The sequence below is a fragment of the Cricetulus griseus genome, chromosome 4 (genome assembly GCF_003668045.3).
Source record: "Cricetulus griseus strain 17A/GY chromosome 4, alternate assembly CriGri-PICRH-1.0, whole genome shotgun sequence".
NCBI lineage: Eukaryota > Metazoa > Chordata > Mammalia > Rodentia > Cricetidae > Cricetulus > Cricetulus griseus.
This window is the reverse complement of record NC_048597.1, coordinates 209,270,326-209,290,158: the sequence shown is the minus strand read 5'-3', so window position 1 is coordinate 209,290,158 and position 19,833 is coordinate 209,270,326. Positions and strand designations below refer to the sequence as shown.

Here is a 19,833-nt window from a genome sequence, read left to right as displayed (position 1 = left end):
ATTTCTTTCTCTATAGATTCATTACTGGTCTATACTGGTCTATAGAAAAGCTACTGATTTCTGCATATAGATTTCATATCCTGCTCCACTGTTGAAAGGGTTTTCTGGTTGAGTCTTAAAGACTATTAAACAGAACAAACAATCACACCATGTGCACATTGGAATATTTTGGCTTCCTTCTTTCGTTTATTTTTTTCAAGATAGAGTTTCTCTGTGTAGTCCTGTCTGTTCTGAAACTTGCTTCGTAAACTGGGCTCGTCTCAAACTCAGAGATCTGCCTGCCTCTGCCTCTTAAGTGCTGGGATTAAAGGCATGTTCCACACCCCTGGGCTATATTTTGGCTTCTTTATTTCCTATTTGTTTCCAGTTTTCTCATTGTTCTGGCTAATATTTCAAGGAGTATATTAAGTAAAAGTGCAGGTGGGAAAACCTTATTTCTGATTTTAGAGGAAATGCTGTTTTTTTCCCATTGAGTATGATTTTGGCTTTATGTTTGTTACATATGTCAAGATACATACATTCCTTCGGTTCCTATTTAGAGTTTTTTAAAGCACTTTATTGAGATGATCATTTATTTGTCTAAATACAGGTATCTTTATCAAACCATTCTCAAACCTCTGGATTCAAACCACCTTGCTCATGATGTTTTGTTGAATTCAGTTTGCAAGTGTACTACTATTAAGAACTTCTTTCTGTGTCAGTTTCACCAGTGACAGTTGTGTTTTTGTTGTGGTTTTCGGTGTTTTGTTTGTTTCTGTGTAGCCTGGCTACCCTGGAACTCAATTTGTAGACTAGGGTGGCCTTGAATGCACAGAGATCTGCCTGCCTCTGTCTCCCCAGTGCTGGAGTTAAAGGCGTGCACCACCACTGCCTGATTAGTTAGTTCTGTTCTTATAAGGGCAATACTGGCCATAGAGTGGACTTGAATTCTTGAAAGGCACAGAATTCAGTGGATATGTCTAGTTCTGGGTTTGTTGCAGTCACACTATTTTCAGCTTTGAGCTTCAATTTCTCCAATCATTACAGATAAAAACAAACTTGTGTGTGTTGTGTGCCCATATATGCACACACAACTCTAAGTAGTTAGTTCTCTCCAATGGCATAGACAAACTAAGAAAAAAGGAACAGCTTGATGCTACCACTTTAATTTTGTTGTTTTTGTTTAATGTTCTTTAGGTTACAGGTACTGATAAGTTTAAAAAGAAGGCCAGGGTAGGCATGGCGGTGCTCGCCTTTAATCTTAGCACTGGGAAGAAAGAGGCAGGCAGATCTCTCTGCCTTCAAGGCCACCCTGGTCTACACAGTGATTTTGTTTCTAAATAAAAATAAAAAGGAGGCCAAATACTTAAAAGAATACTGTTTAGTTTTTTGTTTTTCTTTCCTTTTATTTCTTTTGTTGTTGTTTGTTTTTGTTTTTCAAGACAGAGTTACTCTGTACAACAGCTTTTGCTGTCCTGGAACTGTAGAGTGTGCCACCACTGCCTGGTATGAATGTAGTTTCCAAATGCTTTCTTAGTGATCATCTGGATTTCATTAGTATCTGTTGTAATGTTTTCTTTTTCATCTGGTTTTGTTAATTTGGGTCTTCTTTGTTTTGATTAGTATGCCCAAGGGCTGGTGAATTTCATATCTATAAAAACGTTTATTTGCATGACTTTTAGTCTCCAATATTAATTTCTGTCATGATCTGTAATTCTCACCTACTTGGATTTTATTTCCTTCCCTAAGACCATGAGGCATATCATTAGGTTATTTGGGATCTTCACAATTTTTGTTTTGTTACTGAAAAATGTTTCATGCATACTAGGCAAACGCTCTGCCCTGGGCTACCTTCAGCTCTCAAGTTTTATTTTCAGGTAGTCTCATTAAGTTGCCCAGTATTTCCTTGCATTTGTGATTCCCTACATCAGGTTCCTAGGTAGTTGGGATGAATAACCAGGCCTGATTTAAATTATTTTTTTAAATATAAACAGTCATCAATCTAAACCTTCTTCTTAGAAATGCTATTGTTGGGGCCAGCAAGATTGTTTAGTTGGTAAGGGTGCTTTGTGCTAAGTTGGACAACTTGATTTAGAGCAATTGTTGAAAGGAGACTTCCCTATTATTGAATAGGCAACAAAAACAGTAAAGTAGGTTTATTTTTTTTCTCCCCCCAAAATACCTTTATCCAAATGTTTCTGTTAGGCTGTGTTTCCATTTTCTTCTAGTTTTAAAATTCCCTGAATGATTTTTTTCAAAGGTACACTGATCATGCAAGCACACAGTTTAATCCCTACATATTTGTATAGTCTGGCTGATTTCTATTTTCATTCCACTATGATCTATAAATCTTACTTTTTTGTGTTTGTTAACACTTGACCTAAAGTAGGCTGCTGAGAAGGTGCATTCCACTGTTTTTAGATGGAGTATTATATAGATATATTAAGTATGTTGAGATCCAGTTTAACACTGGTTTCTTTCTTATTTATTCATTAATTTGAGGTACCGATGTCACCCACTATCATAGCCTTCTGTTTATTCAGCAGTATGTGAAAATGGGTGTATAAACATTCAGCAAGTGTATATTGCAATTGTAGGATACTGATAGACTTTAGAATAATTATTGCATTTTTTTTTTTTTAGTTTGGCTTAAAGTCGTCTTTGTCAGATAAAATTATAACTACTCCAGCTTGTTTTCAATTTCCATTTGTTTGACACTGACTTCTATTCTTTCACTTTCAGTCTATGACTTTCTGGTAAATTATTATTATTATTTTTGTAGATAACCAACTTGTACATCTTTTAAATTCTGTCTTTTTTTTTTTTTGAATGTCTAGGGTTTTTATTGGTGTGATAAAACACCATGATCAAAAGAAGCTTGAGAAGGAAAGGTTTATTTTACCTTACAGTTTGTAAGTTTATCACTGATGGAAGCCATGGCAGGAAGTGGAGCGGAAGCCATGGAGGAACTGTACTTACTTGTGTATTCCCCATGACTGGCTCAGACTGCTTTCTTATTCAGGACTGCCTGCCCAGGGTGGCACTATCTACAACAAACTGGGTCCTCCCACATCAATCACTACTGACAAAAAAAACTACTCTACAGATTTGGCTATAGGCAAATCTCATAGAGGCACTTTCTCAATTTGAGTTTTTTTCCCAAATGACTATAAACTAAGCAAGACAAGGAGCTAAGAAAATATCTATTTACTTATTTAAAGAGATTTGCATATTTCTCTAATTTTGTTGTTTTCCTTAATGGTTGGGCTGTTTTTTGCTTTCTCTCTTCATACTAGGGTGGTTGAATTTGCATGAGGGTTATTTTAAGGGATGTCTGTGCGTGCACACATGTGCAGTTACTCACAGAAGGCAGAAGTATGTCAGATTTCTTAGCTCTAGCGTTGCATTTGGTTGTGGGCCACCAAATCTGGTTGCTAGGAAAGAAAGGCCGGTCCTCTGCAAAGCACAATGAGTATTCTTAACTGTGAAGCATGTCTTCAGCTCCCTAGACAGGATTTTCAGTTCTCCTTTGTTGTCAATCTTCTGTGGAATTTATTCCTTGCTTTGGTGTTTTCCCCTCCTGTGTAGGGTTTCTTTCTTCTGCATTGTTGGTTTGGTGTCCATAAGTGGCTTTAATTTGTGCTTGTCTTGAACCAAAACTACTTTCAAGTTTTGAAATGTATTAATTAGTCCATGCTTTCTTGAGTTTTAGGGTTTCTGTTGAAGTCTAATGCTATTTTGATGGGTTTGCCTTTGCAAGTAATTTGCACGTTTTTCTTGCCGGTTTGAATATTGTTTCTTTGTTCTTTAGTCATGACATTTTATGTTTTGGAAATATTCTTCTTTAATCATCTTATTTATTTTAAATGCTGCTTGTGCTTCAAGATACTTTAGAACCAGTAAATTTTTTGCTATAGTTGCACTGAATATTTTTTGTGCTTTTCATCTCTGCTGTCTTGCGTTCCACAGATCTTCGGTTTTAGAGCCAGCTTTAGTGACGATTCTGACACAGTCCATACAACAATGCATACACTGTTCAGTTAATAATGGATTCTTACCTGGATGCCAAGACAGAGTGGCAAATTACTCAGGTCACAGCTCAGATTTATAATAAGCCTATCTGTCCCAGATGAAAATTACAATAGGGAAAACTATGTCTAAACATAGATCCCCTTATTTGGTTGCCCAGTTATTTACCTATCTCCAATGTCCTTACCTTTTCTACAATGGCAATTTGGGCTATTTAATGATGTCTGAACATAAACAGTGTAGGTTGTAACTGCTTCTGAGTGAGGTGGGCACTAAGGGTAAAAGAAACTTTCACTTCTGCAGGAATGTACAATCTTGGAAATTGCCAAAGGGCTACTGTTAGGAGCAACCACACAGGATCTTAGGTAGGAGGAAACAGGGCTTGACCTCATCATTCTTTGTCGGAAAATCTGAGCAATTCGAAACTTGTTAACAATTCTTATTTTATTTTATTTTTTAAATCTTAGCCAGGAATGGTGGTAAATGTTTACTTCCAACACTTGGGAGGCAGAGGCAGATCAGTGCGTTTGAGGCCAGTTTGGTCTAAGTGAGACCCTGTCTTAAAAACAAAACTCACCAAAACAACATTAACAGGAAGTCTTGCTCTCATGTGACAAATGATCTGAAAGAACAAACTCTTAAGGGCAACAGTAAGGAAACAGTCTCTGCGAACCTTGTCTCTTGACCAGGAACAACAACAGGATGACCACCACAAGCCTCATTTTGAATAGTTTATTAAAGGAAAGGTGAAGCATCAGTTTCAAATTGTACAAAAGGAAAAAAAAAACTTCATATTGCAAATGTACAATTTACAGAATTACTAGCAAAATCAATCAAGGAGACACTGAAAATACAAAAATTTGATTGACTTCAAACTGAACTTGGAAACCCATTGGAGTAGAGATTAAGCCTTCTTTGCTGTTGCATGGTGGTTTGTAATTCTAAATCAGCATGTGTTCACTGGAGACTGTCAAGCAAAGGATTAATCTGTGCTTATTCCAGGGCCCCTCAGGGATGGGTCCCTGGACAGAACCACAGCCAGACAGGGCTGAGGTGGACAGTCCATTCATCCCTCCCTCTTGAGTTCCAGTGAGCCCACATTTCTAGGAGAGAGCAAGGTCCCAGATCTCTTAAATGGAGCCTAGGACTTGCTGAGTTAGTAGGTAAAACATTTTTGGTGACCACGGTTTTTGTGTATTTTTTTCCTCTGAACTGTACAAATGTTGAGAAAAATCTTGTCTACTAAAAGGATGAATAAAATCATGTTTTGCTTTCCCACACAAAAGATAATCAGTTCACATACTTTTAAAAAAAAGCTCTTCATTTTTGGTAAAAAGGGAAAGCCTCTCAATTCTGTTGCAGCTATTTAAAAACCACCCCAGAAACAGCTGTGAATAGATTGGCTGGGAAATTTGGAGGCCTACATTAAAATCAGGAAAAAGTTAAGTGGGCTTTTAAAAACAATAGCAAGTCATAAAAGTAAGCAGATGTAACTCTAAACCACTGAAGACTGTCCTGAAGATTCAGAATTTCTTCCTCCAAAAGAATTTTTCTTACTATGCACACTTAACACTGAAATGTAGCTGTATTTCAAGGTAAGCTTAGGAACGTCACCCTCTAAGCACAGACTTCTATGATTGGTAAACAAATTCACAAAATTAGCGGGTTCAGGGTAATTAAGTGCATGGGAAGAAGACAGTCACATGTCTTAAAAGTACTTCTGAATGGCAAGGAAACATTTCATGAAAACGGAAGTCTGTGTAACTTGACTTTGGCAGGGCATGAAACAAGTAGTTAGAAACAGCAAGACCGATGACTTGAGAACCATTTTTGTTTTACTGAGAATACTTTATTTGCTGGTAGAAGTTGCTAAAAATGCACAGAATAAAGACCAATAGAAAAATGCACTGTATTCGAGTCTCCCTATTCTATATAAAATGAACGGTGTACAGCATCTGTTGGAAAAATGGCTGCATGGACATTTATTTTTATGTCCACTTATAAATAAAAATAAACCTTTTTTATTCAAGAGTATATAAAATCTGGGAATTCACATCCGTCCACAGAGGGTGTGTGGTTTTTGGCAGAGACGCACGATGTTAGAACTCTATTTTAGCTTGTCCATTCTCTGTTCCTTCAGTGTTTCTGTTTTATAAGGTCAACCAAATCCAGTGAGCTCCAAAAACACTCTTCGGCGATGAGAACGAGCTGCTTACTCATAGTTTAATAAAAATGGTTAGCTTTTAAAACATAAAAAGGCAAAATGTTAAAACGGTTTTTAAATTGTACAACAGGAAAATAAAGTTAAAAATATTTTTTTACTCAATGCTGATTTTTCATAAAACAGGTGTATAACAGTGTTTATTTTGACAGCTGTTTTAAAAATTTAAAATATCTTCCTCCTTTCAGAAAAGCACACACACATCTGTACTAAGTCCGACATTAGAGTACAAATGATTTTTTTTGGTCAGTCTTCCGAGGTGATGTTCACCAACATTTCCGTGGGTAACTGACATGCTGCTCTGTCACTGCAAAAGGGACCAACCTTCAATCATTTGATTACAAAACAAATCAGATCACATCAAAAGTGTTTCTTCCCCCATACAAGCTATCACAGTATATAGGCCTCTAGCTCTAAATAATAGAGTTCCAGATTTGTAAATTTTCTTCAGACTTCAGAACATAGGCATTCCAAATCCCTAGAAAAAATAAGAAATACAATTATTTTCTGTATCCCCAGGACTGAGGAATTTTAAATAAAAAGGAGTGATGATTTGGTATTTACTGAATCATCTTCTATGATAGCTGCAGAATCAAAGAAGTCTGGCCTCAGCTCAGCTCTTTCTCGTCGATTTCTTGATGGGGGCTGAAAAGAGAATCATTTATTTTTCCAGGGAAATGAAATGTAATAAATGCTAATTTTTTTTCAGTACATAAACACATAGGAACAATTAAGAGTCAAGTTTAAATGGAGAATGAGAATCTGGCTTGTATATAAAATATAGATTTTAATAATGCAGCAGTATTTGATTATCAAAAGAGAAAATGACTTTCAATTAATACTTCTGTTGTTTGTTTGTAGCCTTGGCTGGCCTGAAATTTTCTGTGTAGACCAAGCTGGCTTCATGTTAAGAGATCTTCCTGCCTCTGCCTATTGAGTGCTGAGATCAAAGGTAAGTACCACCACTTCTGGTCTTGAGCTTATAATACTCTCATCTCAAACTCCCATCCCTTCCTGGGTGTTACAGGTGTGTACCAACATGCTGGACCATATAACAGAACTGCGAAAACCACAGCTTCATGTGTTACCATTCATGAAAAACTTTCTTTGTATCAGCTTTAGCTAGTCTATATTAATCTTATCTCAAAGATACTCTTCTAAACTGAATATACAAGTTCCACATTCTATATTTGATTATTGAATGTTGGAACACACTATATTTTGTCAGGTTCCAATTTAAAGTACAAGATGGCAAATATACATGCTGTGCCAAAAGATATTTTTGAAAGAAAAAAATAGAAAAACCACAAACCAGAAAACCTAGCTTTTTTTTTTTTTTTTGGCTAAGACCCAAAATGATTGCTTAAAAGCAGCCCCAAGAGGGGCTGGAGAGATGGCTCAGCAGTTAAGAGCACTTGCAGCTATTCCAGGGGACCCAGGTTTAACTCATAACCCAGCTCATAGCTGTCTGTTAACTTCAGTTCTAGGGGATCTGATACCTTCAACCAATGCACATACAATAAAGTTAAATAATGGCCATCACTCCTTACTTAGGTTCTCTCCCATAGCAAGAATATCATTTTAAACTTCAAAGGCCTTATATACTTAAAGGAAAAAAATAAACAAACAAAAAAATCCCAGTAAATTCCCTACCAAATCAATAACCATGGTGTCTTCAAATTCTTCATTCATATCTTCTAATTGGCTCCGAGATGACATCATTACATCTTCAAAGATGGGCTCAGCGTCTTCCTCCATTAGACCCCGACTGGTTTAAAAAAAGAAAAAAAAAAAAAGGTGGTCACAAAGCTGTTGAGACTTGCCCAGCTTGGAGTCCCATCTCTTTCTTAGCTAGCACATTTTCTAATTATGACCTATAGACTATACTGAACTCAAAGAAAATTAGGGTTATTCCCAACAAAAGTATTATCCCTTTGTTTCAAATTTTCACTTCAACTCAACAGAAAGTAGTATTAACTTTAATAAGAAATAATGAAGTATCTAAGCTGTGCATCAATTTGCTCTAAGTTCTGTTCAATCACATATCAATTTTTCAAATAAGGAACCCAAGAGATAGGAGCTTTAGATCTTGGCTGTGTCTATAAATCCAGAGAGTGGCAGCACTATGATCTGTGTGCAGAAGGCTTCAAGTGCCCATGCCCTCTGTCACTCTGCGTTGCAGAACATAGCCAGACTCATTTAACTACTCAGAAGCACAGACACCCAAACAACCAGCACCATGCAGCTACTATGCCCTTGTGATAAGCAGTTTGACACTTACACAGCGTGCCTTACTCCAGCTCTCACTTTCATGTAGTTCATTCCTGTTCTGTCCTTCCGATTCAAGTCTTCTAACTTCGGCTGGCCTAACCAAGAGATCTGCATCTGGGGACTGAGAGAATACTATTATTTGTTTTGTGCAACAGATAATGTATACAGGGAATTAGCTTCATGCTAATTAAGCCATGGCTGGCTGGCTAAATCATCAGGTAAGGGATTTAGATTTATTCCATTGCTTTGCAAATAACAAAGTCAATTGTTTCCAAGTATCTCTAAGTGTTCACAAGAAACAGGCTCATGTGCTATTAATCCTTAGACTATGTGTTAGCTTCATGCCCCAATCTCTGCCAAATAAAGGCATTCCCAGAATTCTGTTTCAAGCTACTATACCATTCACTTGTGTACTTAGCTAGGCAGCAAGCCCCTCTGAAGCATAAAAGAAAAAAAAAGGGGATATAACACATCTTTTCTTAGTACTTAGAAGTCCTTATGACACATATTTTCTTAGTGTTATGGACTGAAATCTTCACCTGTATTCTATGCTTAAAAGAACATGGGAAATGGCAACCCCCCCCCCTCATTTTATAGGTGGTTTTAGTGTTTCTGCAGATAAAAACTCTTTGGGGGTCACCACTTTGATAAGACCTGTGAATACAGGGCAGGGAACAAAAGACAATCTATGGCCAATGGAACTGATAAATGGTACAGTTGGGATAACAAGGCAGGTTGCTTAAGGAAGGAGAACTCACCCTGAAGGAAGGACAGTAGGCATATGACTTTGCCTATGCAAGAGGCTGGACATAGGCAAAGCTCAAAGCCTAACAGCGTAAATAGGCTCAGCCATTCAATGGTTGGCATAGATTATTCTTTCAGGCTTGGAAGAAAGATTCTTTGGTATAAAGTCCAAAATACTTATAAAATTGTCTCTATTTTCAACATTAATTTGTTTAGATAGGAATTTTCTCTTATCCATCAGCAGAATTCACATCATTATCCCAATATAAGTAAAGTAGAAAGGACATTTTCAAATTGGGAGCAGAAACAACACAAAGAGAGGTTTTGCTTTTCTTTTGAGACAAAGTCTCATGTAGCCCAGGCTGGTTTCAAAGTCACTGTGTACTCAGGTTATCTCTGAGCTCCTGCCTCTACCTCCCAAGTATTACAGGTGTGGTGCCACCATGACTAGTTTTAAATTAAAATCATCAAATGGATGATAAGGGTGTATAATCTCTTTGAGACTCCATTATAGACAGCCAGAGAAAGTTTTCACAGGCTCCTGCCAAGGACCTAACATGCATTAAAGAAACAGATGTACCCAATACATATGCAAAGTAAGCATACTTAGTGAGAAACTGTTCATTCAAAGGGTTGTGAACTTGTTCTTTGAGGAAAAATACACTTATTAAAGAAGTAAGGGCAAAAAGATACTTTTAATAGCAACACACAGGACAGGGCAAGGAGATTGTATTGCTCCTCGCATATACACGCAAAATGTCGTTTAGTATTAACTGACATTTAATATTTAAATTTTTCTCAAAGCTCTCTTAGGCTTTAAAATTTATTACTCTAACATTCCTGTAGTTTTGGCAGAGGAGCAAATTATCATTGAATCTTGAAAGAGAAAATCGACACTTATTTGAGCAATGTGAAGCTTGTCCCACTAACTACATCAGAAGTCTGAAACTTGAGGAAAAGATATTCACAATAGTGTTAGCAGACTTTTATATACTATCCACTCTCCATTTGTGGCTTCGAGATCTCACCAGCAATGTGCTCAGTTTTTCTTAGTCTTACTTTAACAGTTAGAGGTTTTATGCCAAGAAAATGAAATTTAGTACTTACTTGTGTAAAAAGTCTGGTTCCGAACCATGTTCTGACTCAGGCTCCTGGATCTGTTCTCCCATGGGACGGCTGTTCTCTCTGAGCACAGTGGAGGTGAGCTGTGGGGTTGGCAGGGGTCCAGGAGTCTGAATCATGGTGTCAGTCCTATTTAGCCATGTGTTATCCAAACTTTCATCTGCAAAATTTCAGTTAAAGTCTCAAAATACCAGAGATGGAGCATACTCTGGTGGCAGTTATAACACTTGAAAATCATGACTCTACAGTTAGACCACCTAGTTTATTTATTTCACTTTACTGTTTTGTTTTTTAAATAGTCTCATGTAGCCCAGGCTGGTTCAAATTCACCATGAAATGAGGCCCTTGAACTCCCCATCAGAACATCCTTCTGAATGTACCTCCAAGTACTGGGAATACAGGCATGTACTAACATGCCCAGCTTATGCTCAGTTTCTGTGGTGTTTTCTTTTTGAAATAGGCCTCATTTAACTTAGGTGGGCCCTGAACTCCTGATCTTCCTGCCTTAGCCTTCCTCAAACTGGAATTACAGGCATGAGCTACCATGCCCAATGCCTGGCTAGAGCAAGGAGTTTAAATTCCAGTTCCACAACTCTCTTGTTCGATTTTGTATTATGTTAATGACTTCTTATAAAGTTGGGTTTTCTCATGCTTAAAATGAAGGTATTAATACTTAAAAACTACAGGGATTAAATGAGGTTTTTAGCTCATCATATCATCAAATATCATACTGCCTCCTGTCTCCTTACCTCTGAGGGGGAAGAGTAATGTTAATCAGAGCCCTGGGCAACCTTATTTTGCATTTCTACCCACGGACTAAGTCTACAAGGTGTGGCAGGTGGCAGCACTCTTTTACAGAGAAATCAGCAAATGCTGTTAATACAAGTCAACAATAAGCACCAGGGCAACTGCTCTTTCTGCCAGGTTGTATGTATGGAGATAGAGAAGCTCATTGTTTTCATGCCTTTAAGTCCCTCTGGGGACTTGACTGACTGTCCTACCCAGCTTTTAATTACACTTTCATTTAACTCAGAAGAAATATAATCAATTCTGCTTGCTTACAACTAAATTATATACTACCCTACACTAGCAAGTGATGTGTCATGTTTGGTTTTTTTCCCCCTCCTGAGGCTGCTTTGCAAAGACTGGAGCTGACAAACATTATTTGCATACCTAAGCCATTGTGATAAATGCATAATGCAGTAGTGTAGTTTTTGTGAAGCTGCCCAGTGGAGACCTAATTACCTCAGGAGATTGCTCTCCTTGAATACATCTTCTAACCTCGAAAGATCCTTCAGTGAAAACAGTTCTTACAGTGAATAACCTTTCATCTTCAACTGCCATTGAATGCCTCCAGCTCATAACCTATCTTGACAATCTTGAACCTTCAAATCCACATAGCCAAGTTTTCTTTTACCATTTAACTATTACCAAATTGTCTACCCAGCTCACATATATGTCTTATAGCCTTAAAAACAATAGTTTTGACTGTTTATTAGTGAGTTAAATTCTCTAAGGCTTAGTTTCTTCTTTATAAATCATGGGTAACAGTGTGGAACTAAGCTGACTAACACAACATTTACAAATGATCACATGCATGAAAAATATGTAAGAATTTAGTATGTGTTGCCTAATAAGGTAATAGCTGAGCCAGGTAGTGGTGGCACACACCTTTAATCTCAGTACTTGGGAGGTAGAGGCAGGCAGATCTCTGTGGTTCAAGGCCAGCCTTGTCTACAAAGACAGTTCCAAAACTCTGCCTGGAAAAACCAAAGAAAGATTATAGATGAACAAAGTATGAATGGGGAAAACATGTTGTAGACATGTAGAGTCTTGATAGAAGTTGTCATAAAAGTTATCTTCAAAGGAAAACAACTAGAGTCATTCTTTGGAGGAAAGTCCAGGCTCATTAAGTATAAAGACAGGATTTAATATATATGTTTAACTAAAAGTATCAAAGTTGAAATGTGAAAGGACATCTCAAAGCATGTTGAAACTTTGTTAAACTTTAACATTAATAATGTTAGTCTTCTGACAGGTACTAAAGAAATATTACTGTGAGATCCTGGGGAGTCCTGAAAATAGCTAACATTTACTGGATGCTACTTACAGGCCAAATACTATACTCAATAACATGGGTGTACTATGTTTTATTGAAAGTACCTCATTTAGTATTCATAGTAACTGAGAGGCTAAGTACTCTACATACTCTGGGATCTTTGATTCAATTAATTATTAAAACTCAGAGAGGGTTAAGTAATATGTTCAAAATGAGAAAGCCAGGTTTGAAATATGAAACTAATTTTAAAGTTTGCTCTTTATCAATAGTCAGTACTTCTCCAGTAAGGAAAGGCACATTAGGTTTACGTTAAAATTGAGCAGGCTACTGAGTTTGGCTATGCTCTGGTGAGTCATCGTATTGTAGGCAGCAGGGTGTGGTACTGGTAACTGAAGAGAAGTTATGAGAACTTATCAGAAGCACGGGGAAGGCACAGGCTATCTGGAAAATGAGCACGTTTACTCTGAAGTACCCCTCAGTGAGCTTCAGAGAAGTATTTTAACAGCGAAGTTTTTAGTCTTTTTTTTTTTTAAATACCCATTAATCAGATTTTCATGATAATTCAAGTCCCTATTCCCTACCGTCTAAGAAGGTATATTATAGGTCAGATTTGGCCACCATTGTCTTGTTCGTCTTCCTTCCTTCCTTCCTTCTCTCCCTCTGTCCCTCCCTTTCTTTTTTCTCCAAGACAGGATTTCTCTGTGTAACAGTCCTGGTTGTAGACCAGGCTGGCCTGGAACTTACTGAGATCCGCCTGCCTCTGCCTCGCAAGTATGGTGATAAATTATTTATGATTTATTAAAGTTTGCCTGAGGATTCAGAAAGCAAAGTCAGCCACAATCCATAGAAGCCAGGCACACACCTTTAATCCCAGCAGTTAGAAAGCTAGGAGGTGGTGGTATCCACCTTTAACCCTAGAACTCAGGATTAAGAGGTAGACTGATCTCTGTGAGTACAAGGCCACCCAGAGCTACACAAGATTGATCCCGGCCTAAAGAGAAACAGCTTCACACAAGGATGATCTCAGCACCTGGGATCACATGCCTTTAATCCCAGCACTAGAGGGGTATAAAAGATAGGAGCAGGGTCTTCAGTAGTCAGTATCAGGGATTCATTCTGCAACCACACTGCAGATAGGAAGACATTGAAGTCTCAGGATTCTCCAGCCATGCTGAGGAAAGGTTACAGTCTGAAGCTTGGTAAGCACTCGTGGAGACAGGAACAGCCCATTCAGCCTGAGGTAGAGGTACGAAGCTAGTGGGCAGCTACCTTGCTTTTGTGATATTCAGTTTGAATCCCAATATCTGTCTGTGGGTCTTTTATTTTCCATGTTGCAGCCAAGTGCTGGGATAAAAGGCATGTGCCACCACTGCCTGGCGGCCACCACTGTCTTATGGCATGAAAATAAATTACTCAAGCAATGAAAGACCTGTATAAAGGTAATCTAGTATGTTTAATTTGGTGCAGAGGTATACTCTCAAATTACCAACAATCCTCTACTGGTAAGATGGATTTGTGTGTGTGTTTGGAGGGGGAGAAACTAACTCATGTAGCTCAGGCTGGCCTCAAGCTTGCTATCTAGCTGAGGATGCCCTGACTCCATCTCCTCTCAAAGGCTGGAACTGTAATCATACACTACCATATCCACCTTCAGATGAATTTTTTTTCTTAAACTTTACTTTGCATATTTTAAGATGTGTTTTAATACAATACTTTATGTTAAAATTTAATGTTAGAGCCACACAGTTAGAGATCCACTGTGTCTTCTGCATTCTGTTTCATGTTTCTTTTCTGCCTCTCTCTGTATGACCAACCTTTGTCTTTGGATATTTCAGTTGACAGCAAATACATAATGACATCATGTTCCTCACAGAATCTTGTTTCCATAAATCACTTGCTATTTATTCTCTGTAAGCCAGGCAAAGTAACTTGCCTCAGAGTGTAGAAGAGCACTTACCTTCTACTCGTTTTCTGTGCAGTGGGGGTCTTCCTTTCTTACTCCTTACTGAGGAAGTCTTGCTGCTGCTACTACCACTGTTCACAGACATCCTATCATCTTCACCCCCAGTGACTAATGAATTTCTATAGGAGATGAGTGGAAGCCATACATCCTCCCTCCTTTCCATCATCTGCTCAGTGAGGAATTTCTCTAGATACGAATGGCTGCAAACACAAAACAACAGCAGTGACTTTCATGCCAGTGCTTATGCATCACAGCTTTGTCTCACATTTCCACAGTCCTTTGAAAGGGGAGCATATGTTAGTAAGGGTGCATGGGTGAGTGTGCTTTTAAATTCCCTCCCTTCTTCTCTCCCTCCCTCCCATGTTTGCCTCAAAAGATCTGAGTTTCTTTACGAATAGTCAAATGAAGGCAGGATTTCAGAAAAGCTACAGTGAGGAATGTGGCATATCCTTTCCCTAGCATAACATCCTTTTAACTGAAAACAATTTCAAGACAATAATTTAACATCTGCAAGTTGTCCTAAGGTGATACGACAAATAGCAAACAATCTTGGTAAGAAAAGGTTGTAGGTTTGTGAGCCACACCTTGTTTTCTTGCTTTTACCTACTCGTATGGCTTTGCATTGTGGAGCTACTCTAGGCAGGTGGACTGTTAAACAGCACCAGGCAGAGATGGCTCCCAAACCATCTTTGGGTCTGGAGATAGGTCTGTGAGTGCAGAGATGGCAGGAGTGGAAAACAGCATGGGAAAGGAAGGAAGTGCTTCACCAGTAGTTGGATCATGAAGAAAGTGGATTCCAAGGCATACCCACCACCAGCTTTAATTGCCTAGCTCTGGTCATGCTGCAGCTTCTTACAGCAGACATACAACCAAAGAAAGAAGGCCCAAGTCAAGTCATAAAAACAAAAACAACATAATGGCCAAAACAGATGTTTCCTATTAAACACACTAATCTTATAGACATGTTCTCTAAAAAGAACGTCCAGGTCATCGAATTTAAGAGAAAAATCATAAACTTTACCAAAGAATGCCAAGACTTCATTAAACTCCAAGAAGATAACAGATTGAGGTCCAAGAAAACACAAATACACAGCTGAATGAAATGATGGAGATAATCAGGATCTGAAAACTGAATTCAATAAGGAGATAAAAACTGAAGAGAACACAAGCTGAAATGAGGATGGAATTGAAAGATTCAACATCCCAGTTAGAAAATGCAGGGAAAGCAGAACTGTAAGGACCCACAGTAAGTGTGACCTCACCATTTAGAAAGAAACACAGAGATGACAATACCTTCAATTTCATTTATTGCTTTTTTTGCCCAAACAGAAATTTGGGTAATGAAAGAATCAAAGAAGAGAGCAGAAACTATCACCAAAACACAAACTGAACAGAAGATTGTATCACAGAGATAAAGTACAAGGTCATGGCAGTAATGCATGCAGATACCTATGAGGAAAACACCTAATAAACATGACCAAATTGTCCAAGAAATGTGGAAAACATTAAAAGCTTATGCAATCTACTTACTGAAACCTGGAGAAGAATTACCAATACCCTGAGAAAGAAATAGACATTCAAATGCAAGAAAAATTTAGAATTCTGAACAGATATGACATATGATAAGCAAGAATCATGACACCCCGTAAAAAATATCAAAAGCAAAGCCACAGTATTCAAGTTGTGAGGGAAAAACAGTGATTCACACACACACAGAAACACCAGAATAATACTAGATATTCCATCAGTAACCATAAAAGCCAAGAAACACAAAATGATACATTTTAGACCCTCAAAGTATTCCACTACATCTTGCAAAATTATCACTTAAAATTTGTGAATAGAGCAGGTGGGATGGTTCAGGGGGGTTAATGAAAATGCCTGACAATTAGAGTTCAATTCCCAGCACTCGTTTTGTGAAAGAAGAGAACCAACTATTTCAGGTTGTTCAATAACGCTCATTTGCCCTCTGGCATTTGCATATATTTGCATGTATTCAAAACTACCAAGCCAGAAATGCAGAACATTTTTAGAGGACCACTATACACAGAGAAAGAAGAATATTTTATCCAAGAGAACATAGAAAAAAATGCATTTCAAAATAAGAGGATGAAAATAGGAAAGCAGATACAGCAAACCTCATGCATACAAAAGGTCCTACAACAAAAACAAGAAACCGAAAGAATATGCTGTATCTTATCACCTCAAAGGTCTAGTCTGACAAAGACAGCATAGTATTGACCTAAAAATAGGCCTGTAGACCAGCAGGACACAGAGGACCCAGAAACAAAATATAAAACTAATGCCCCTTACGTTTTGGCAGAGGAGTAAAAAACACACACTGAAAAAGACAGCCTGTTCAACATCTGGTATTTGTAAAACTGAGTATCTGCCTCCTTAAGAATGAGACCAGATCTGTATCTCTAGCCCTGAACAAAAACCAATTTTATCTGGACCAAAGACCTCAATTTCTGAATGACAAAGAGGGAAATGACAAAGTAGACAATCAGTAAAAGAAAATAACAATTCTTAACTTTTACCCACCTAATCTTGGAGTGAGTGCTCAAATGCATACAACAAATGTCAAACTGAACAAAGGGAAAGATATACTCAAGTACAGCACAGTAATGGGAGAATGAAATTGCACTCTAGATCAAATGAACTTAGTATATATTTATAGATTTTTTTCACTTCACAATGTAGTATATAAGCTGATACAGGTGTACACACCTTTAATACCAGTACTCAGGAGGCAGAGGCATGCAAGGTAGATTTCTGTGAGTTTGAGACTAGCGGTGAGAAACCAAACACCACCTCAATAGAATATATTCTTTCTTAACAGTAAGTAGAATAATCCAGTATAAATCTCATAATAGGGGGCTGGAGAAATGGCTCAGTGGTTTAAGAGCACTGACTGCTCTTCCAGAGAACCCGGGTTCAAATCCCAGCACCCACATGGCAGCTCACAACTGTATAACTTCAAGATCTGACACCCTCACACAGACATACATGCAGCCAAAACACTGATGCACATAAAATAATAAAAACAAATAAATTATTAAAAAACCCCTCATAATAGGGTACAACACAAGAAGCAGTAAACTAAAAATAAGCTTCTGTAATCATATTATCTCTGAATACAATAAAATAATTAAAAAAACAATGGAAACAATACAAATAACACAGAAATTTAAATAACCTAGTCTTGAAGAATCGATATAGCAAAAACATCAAAAAGGAAATTAAAGAGTCTTTAAAAAATTATGGATGTTTTGACTGCCTATATCTATGTACCACACACACCCAGTGCTGGGGGAGGTCAGAGAGGGTGCCAGATCACTGGCACTGGAATTATAGAAGGTTGTTAGCACCATGTGGGTGTCAGGAATCAAACCTGGGTCTTCTGAAAAAAGTAGCCTTACTCTAAACTGCTCAGCCACATCTCCAGCTCAATTAAAAGAATCATTGAAATAATGAAATGGGAAACCCAACTCACCCAAAACTAAGGGATGCAACAAATACAATACTTAGTTTATAGCAATCAACATTTACATCACAAAAGCGGCTAGAGTGCAAGCTATTATGGCATCTCAGCAAGCTGGAAAGAAAGAATCCAACAGAACTTAAATTAGGGTGGGAAAAAAATAACAAAGATTAGAGTAGAAGACAGATGTGGCAGTACACTTCTGTAATCCTAACACTCAGGAGTCTGAGGCAAGAGGATTATCACAAGTTCAAGACTAGCCTGGGCTAGTGAGTTCAGAACTGTCTGGTTAACAGTATGTAAGACCCTGTCTCAAAAAACAAAATAGAAAAAGACTGAAAATCTTACAAAAGATCAATGAAATTGTGAGCTGGTTGTTTGGAAAGACAAAACTGACAAATTTTTAATAATGAAGATTAGGGGGGGAGGGGAGACAGAGAGAAAACATACTCCAATCAGAGACCATGAGAAGATATCACTAAAGAAAGAATGAATAACTATACAATGACAGATTTGGTAGCCTAGAAAACAAATGGACAAATTCCTGGATAATAGGCCTCACCAAGGTGGACTCTGAAGAAACAGAAAATTGAAATTGCCCAATAGTTAAAAGGGAATGAATCAGTAAAAGAAAGTCTTAGGTAAAAAAAAGCCAATCATCAGACAGTTTTACTGCTGAGTTCTGCTAAGCATTTAAAGAACCAAATGCTTGTTATTCCAAGTGCAATCTACAAGGCCATCATTACCTGGATATCAAAGCCAGACACAAACAAAACCAAAACAACAGGTTAAGTTCTGTGATTAACATAACATAAAATGTAACCACCCCAAAATATTAATAAACATTAAAACATAAATTTATTGTAATTGAGAAAGACTCATTTCAGGGATACATGGTAGTTCAACAAATCAAACAAATAAGCATAACACATCAAAAGAGTGAGTGTTAAAAGCCATTTGATCATCTCAATAGATGTGGGTAAGGCATTCAATGAAATTCAACATCACTAAAAATTTTGAATCAGGCATAGAAGGAAATTACCTAAATATAATAAAGACTATATATGATACTCTATGACAAGCCACCCACCCCCTTTTCTTTAAGGAAACAAACCCAGGGTCTTGCAGATGCTAGGAAAACAATGTACTATTTCATACTATGTGAGCTACTTTCTCCCTTAGATATGGAATAAGAAAAGGATGCCTACTTTTATCACCTCTAATTAAATAGATTTCGTCAAAGCAATCAGATAAGAGAAATAACAGACTTTCAAATTGGACCATGTCAAATTGTCTTTGCAGATGATATGATACTAAAAGTATAAAACTCAAGACTTGACCAGAGAACTGTTGCAACTAATAAATGACCTCAAGTTGTAGTATACAAAAGCAACATGAAAACCAGTGGTATTGCTATATTTCAATAGCCAGTTATTGGAAATAAAAATCAGGGCAATAATAAAACATATAATAATAATGTATAAAACAATAAAACACATAGAAACATTTAATAAAAAGGTAAAAGATCTCTAAGAAAACCATAAAACATCGATGAAATAAGTTAAAAAGTCAAAATAAAAACATACAAAAAGACATCTGCATCAATGAACTAGAAAGATCAACATTAAGATGTCCATACTTTTCAAAGTGATCTAGAGGTGTTAACACAATGTCTAGCAAAATATCAGTGACATTTTTCATAAGATCAGAAGTCCTAAAAGTATGAATGAGAAGACAAAATACTCCAAACACCCAAAGCAATCTTCTGGAAATGACAAGCCACTGCACACAGGAACTTATCTGCAGAAAAACTGCATAACAAATTCCAACATGGAGGGAGATGCTCACAAGGTCCTATCCCTAGCTCAGGAGCTACGGTAGTGATGGCTGTTGGAGGAGGATGAGTCATTTCTCTAAGACATGAAGTTGAGAGGGGACTGTGTTGAGGGAAGCCCTAGAGG

At 37.5% G+C, this 19,833-nt stretch overlaps 1 protein-coding gene across 2 annotated transcripts in view; it reads right to left on the bottom strand.

Moving 5' to 3' along the window:
* Positions 1-4,725: 4,725 nt before the first annotated feature.
* Positions 4,726-19,833, bottom strand: part of Stag1 (stromal antigen 1) — a 298,555-nt gene continuing 283,447 nt past the window's right edge. For both annotated transcript variants that reach the window (XM_027414298.2, XM_027414299.2), the window contains 6 exons: positions 14,383-14,588; positions 10,352-10,526; positions 8,511-8,621; positions 7,883-7,997; positions 6,794-6,874; positions 4,726-6,707 (listed from right to left, as the gene is read on the bottom strand). In XM_027414298.2, coding sequence (XP_027270099.1) covers positions 6,684-6,707; positions 6,794-6,874; positions 7,883-7,997; positions 8,511-8,621; positions 10,352-10,526; positions 14,383-14,588 — 712 coding nt within the window. In that variant the 3' untranslated portion in view covers positions 4,726-6,683. The remainder of the gene's footprint in view (positions 6,708-6,793; positions 6,875-7,882; positions 7,998-8,510; positions 8,622-10,351; positions 10,527-14,382; positions 14,589-19,833) is intronic.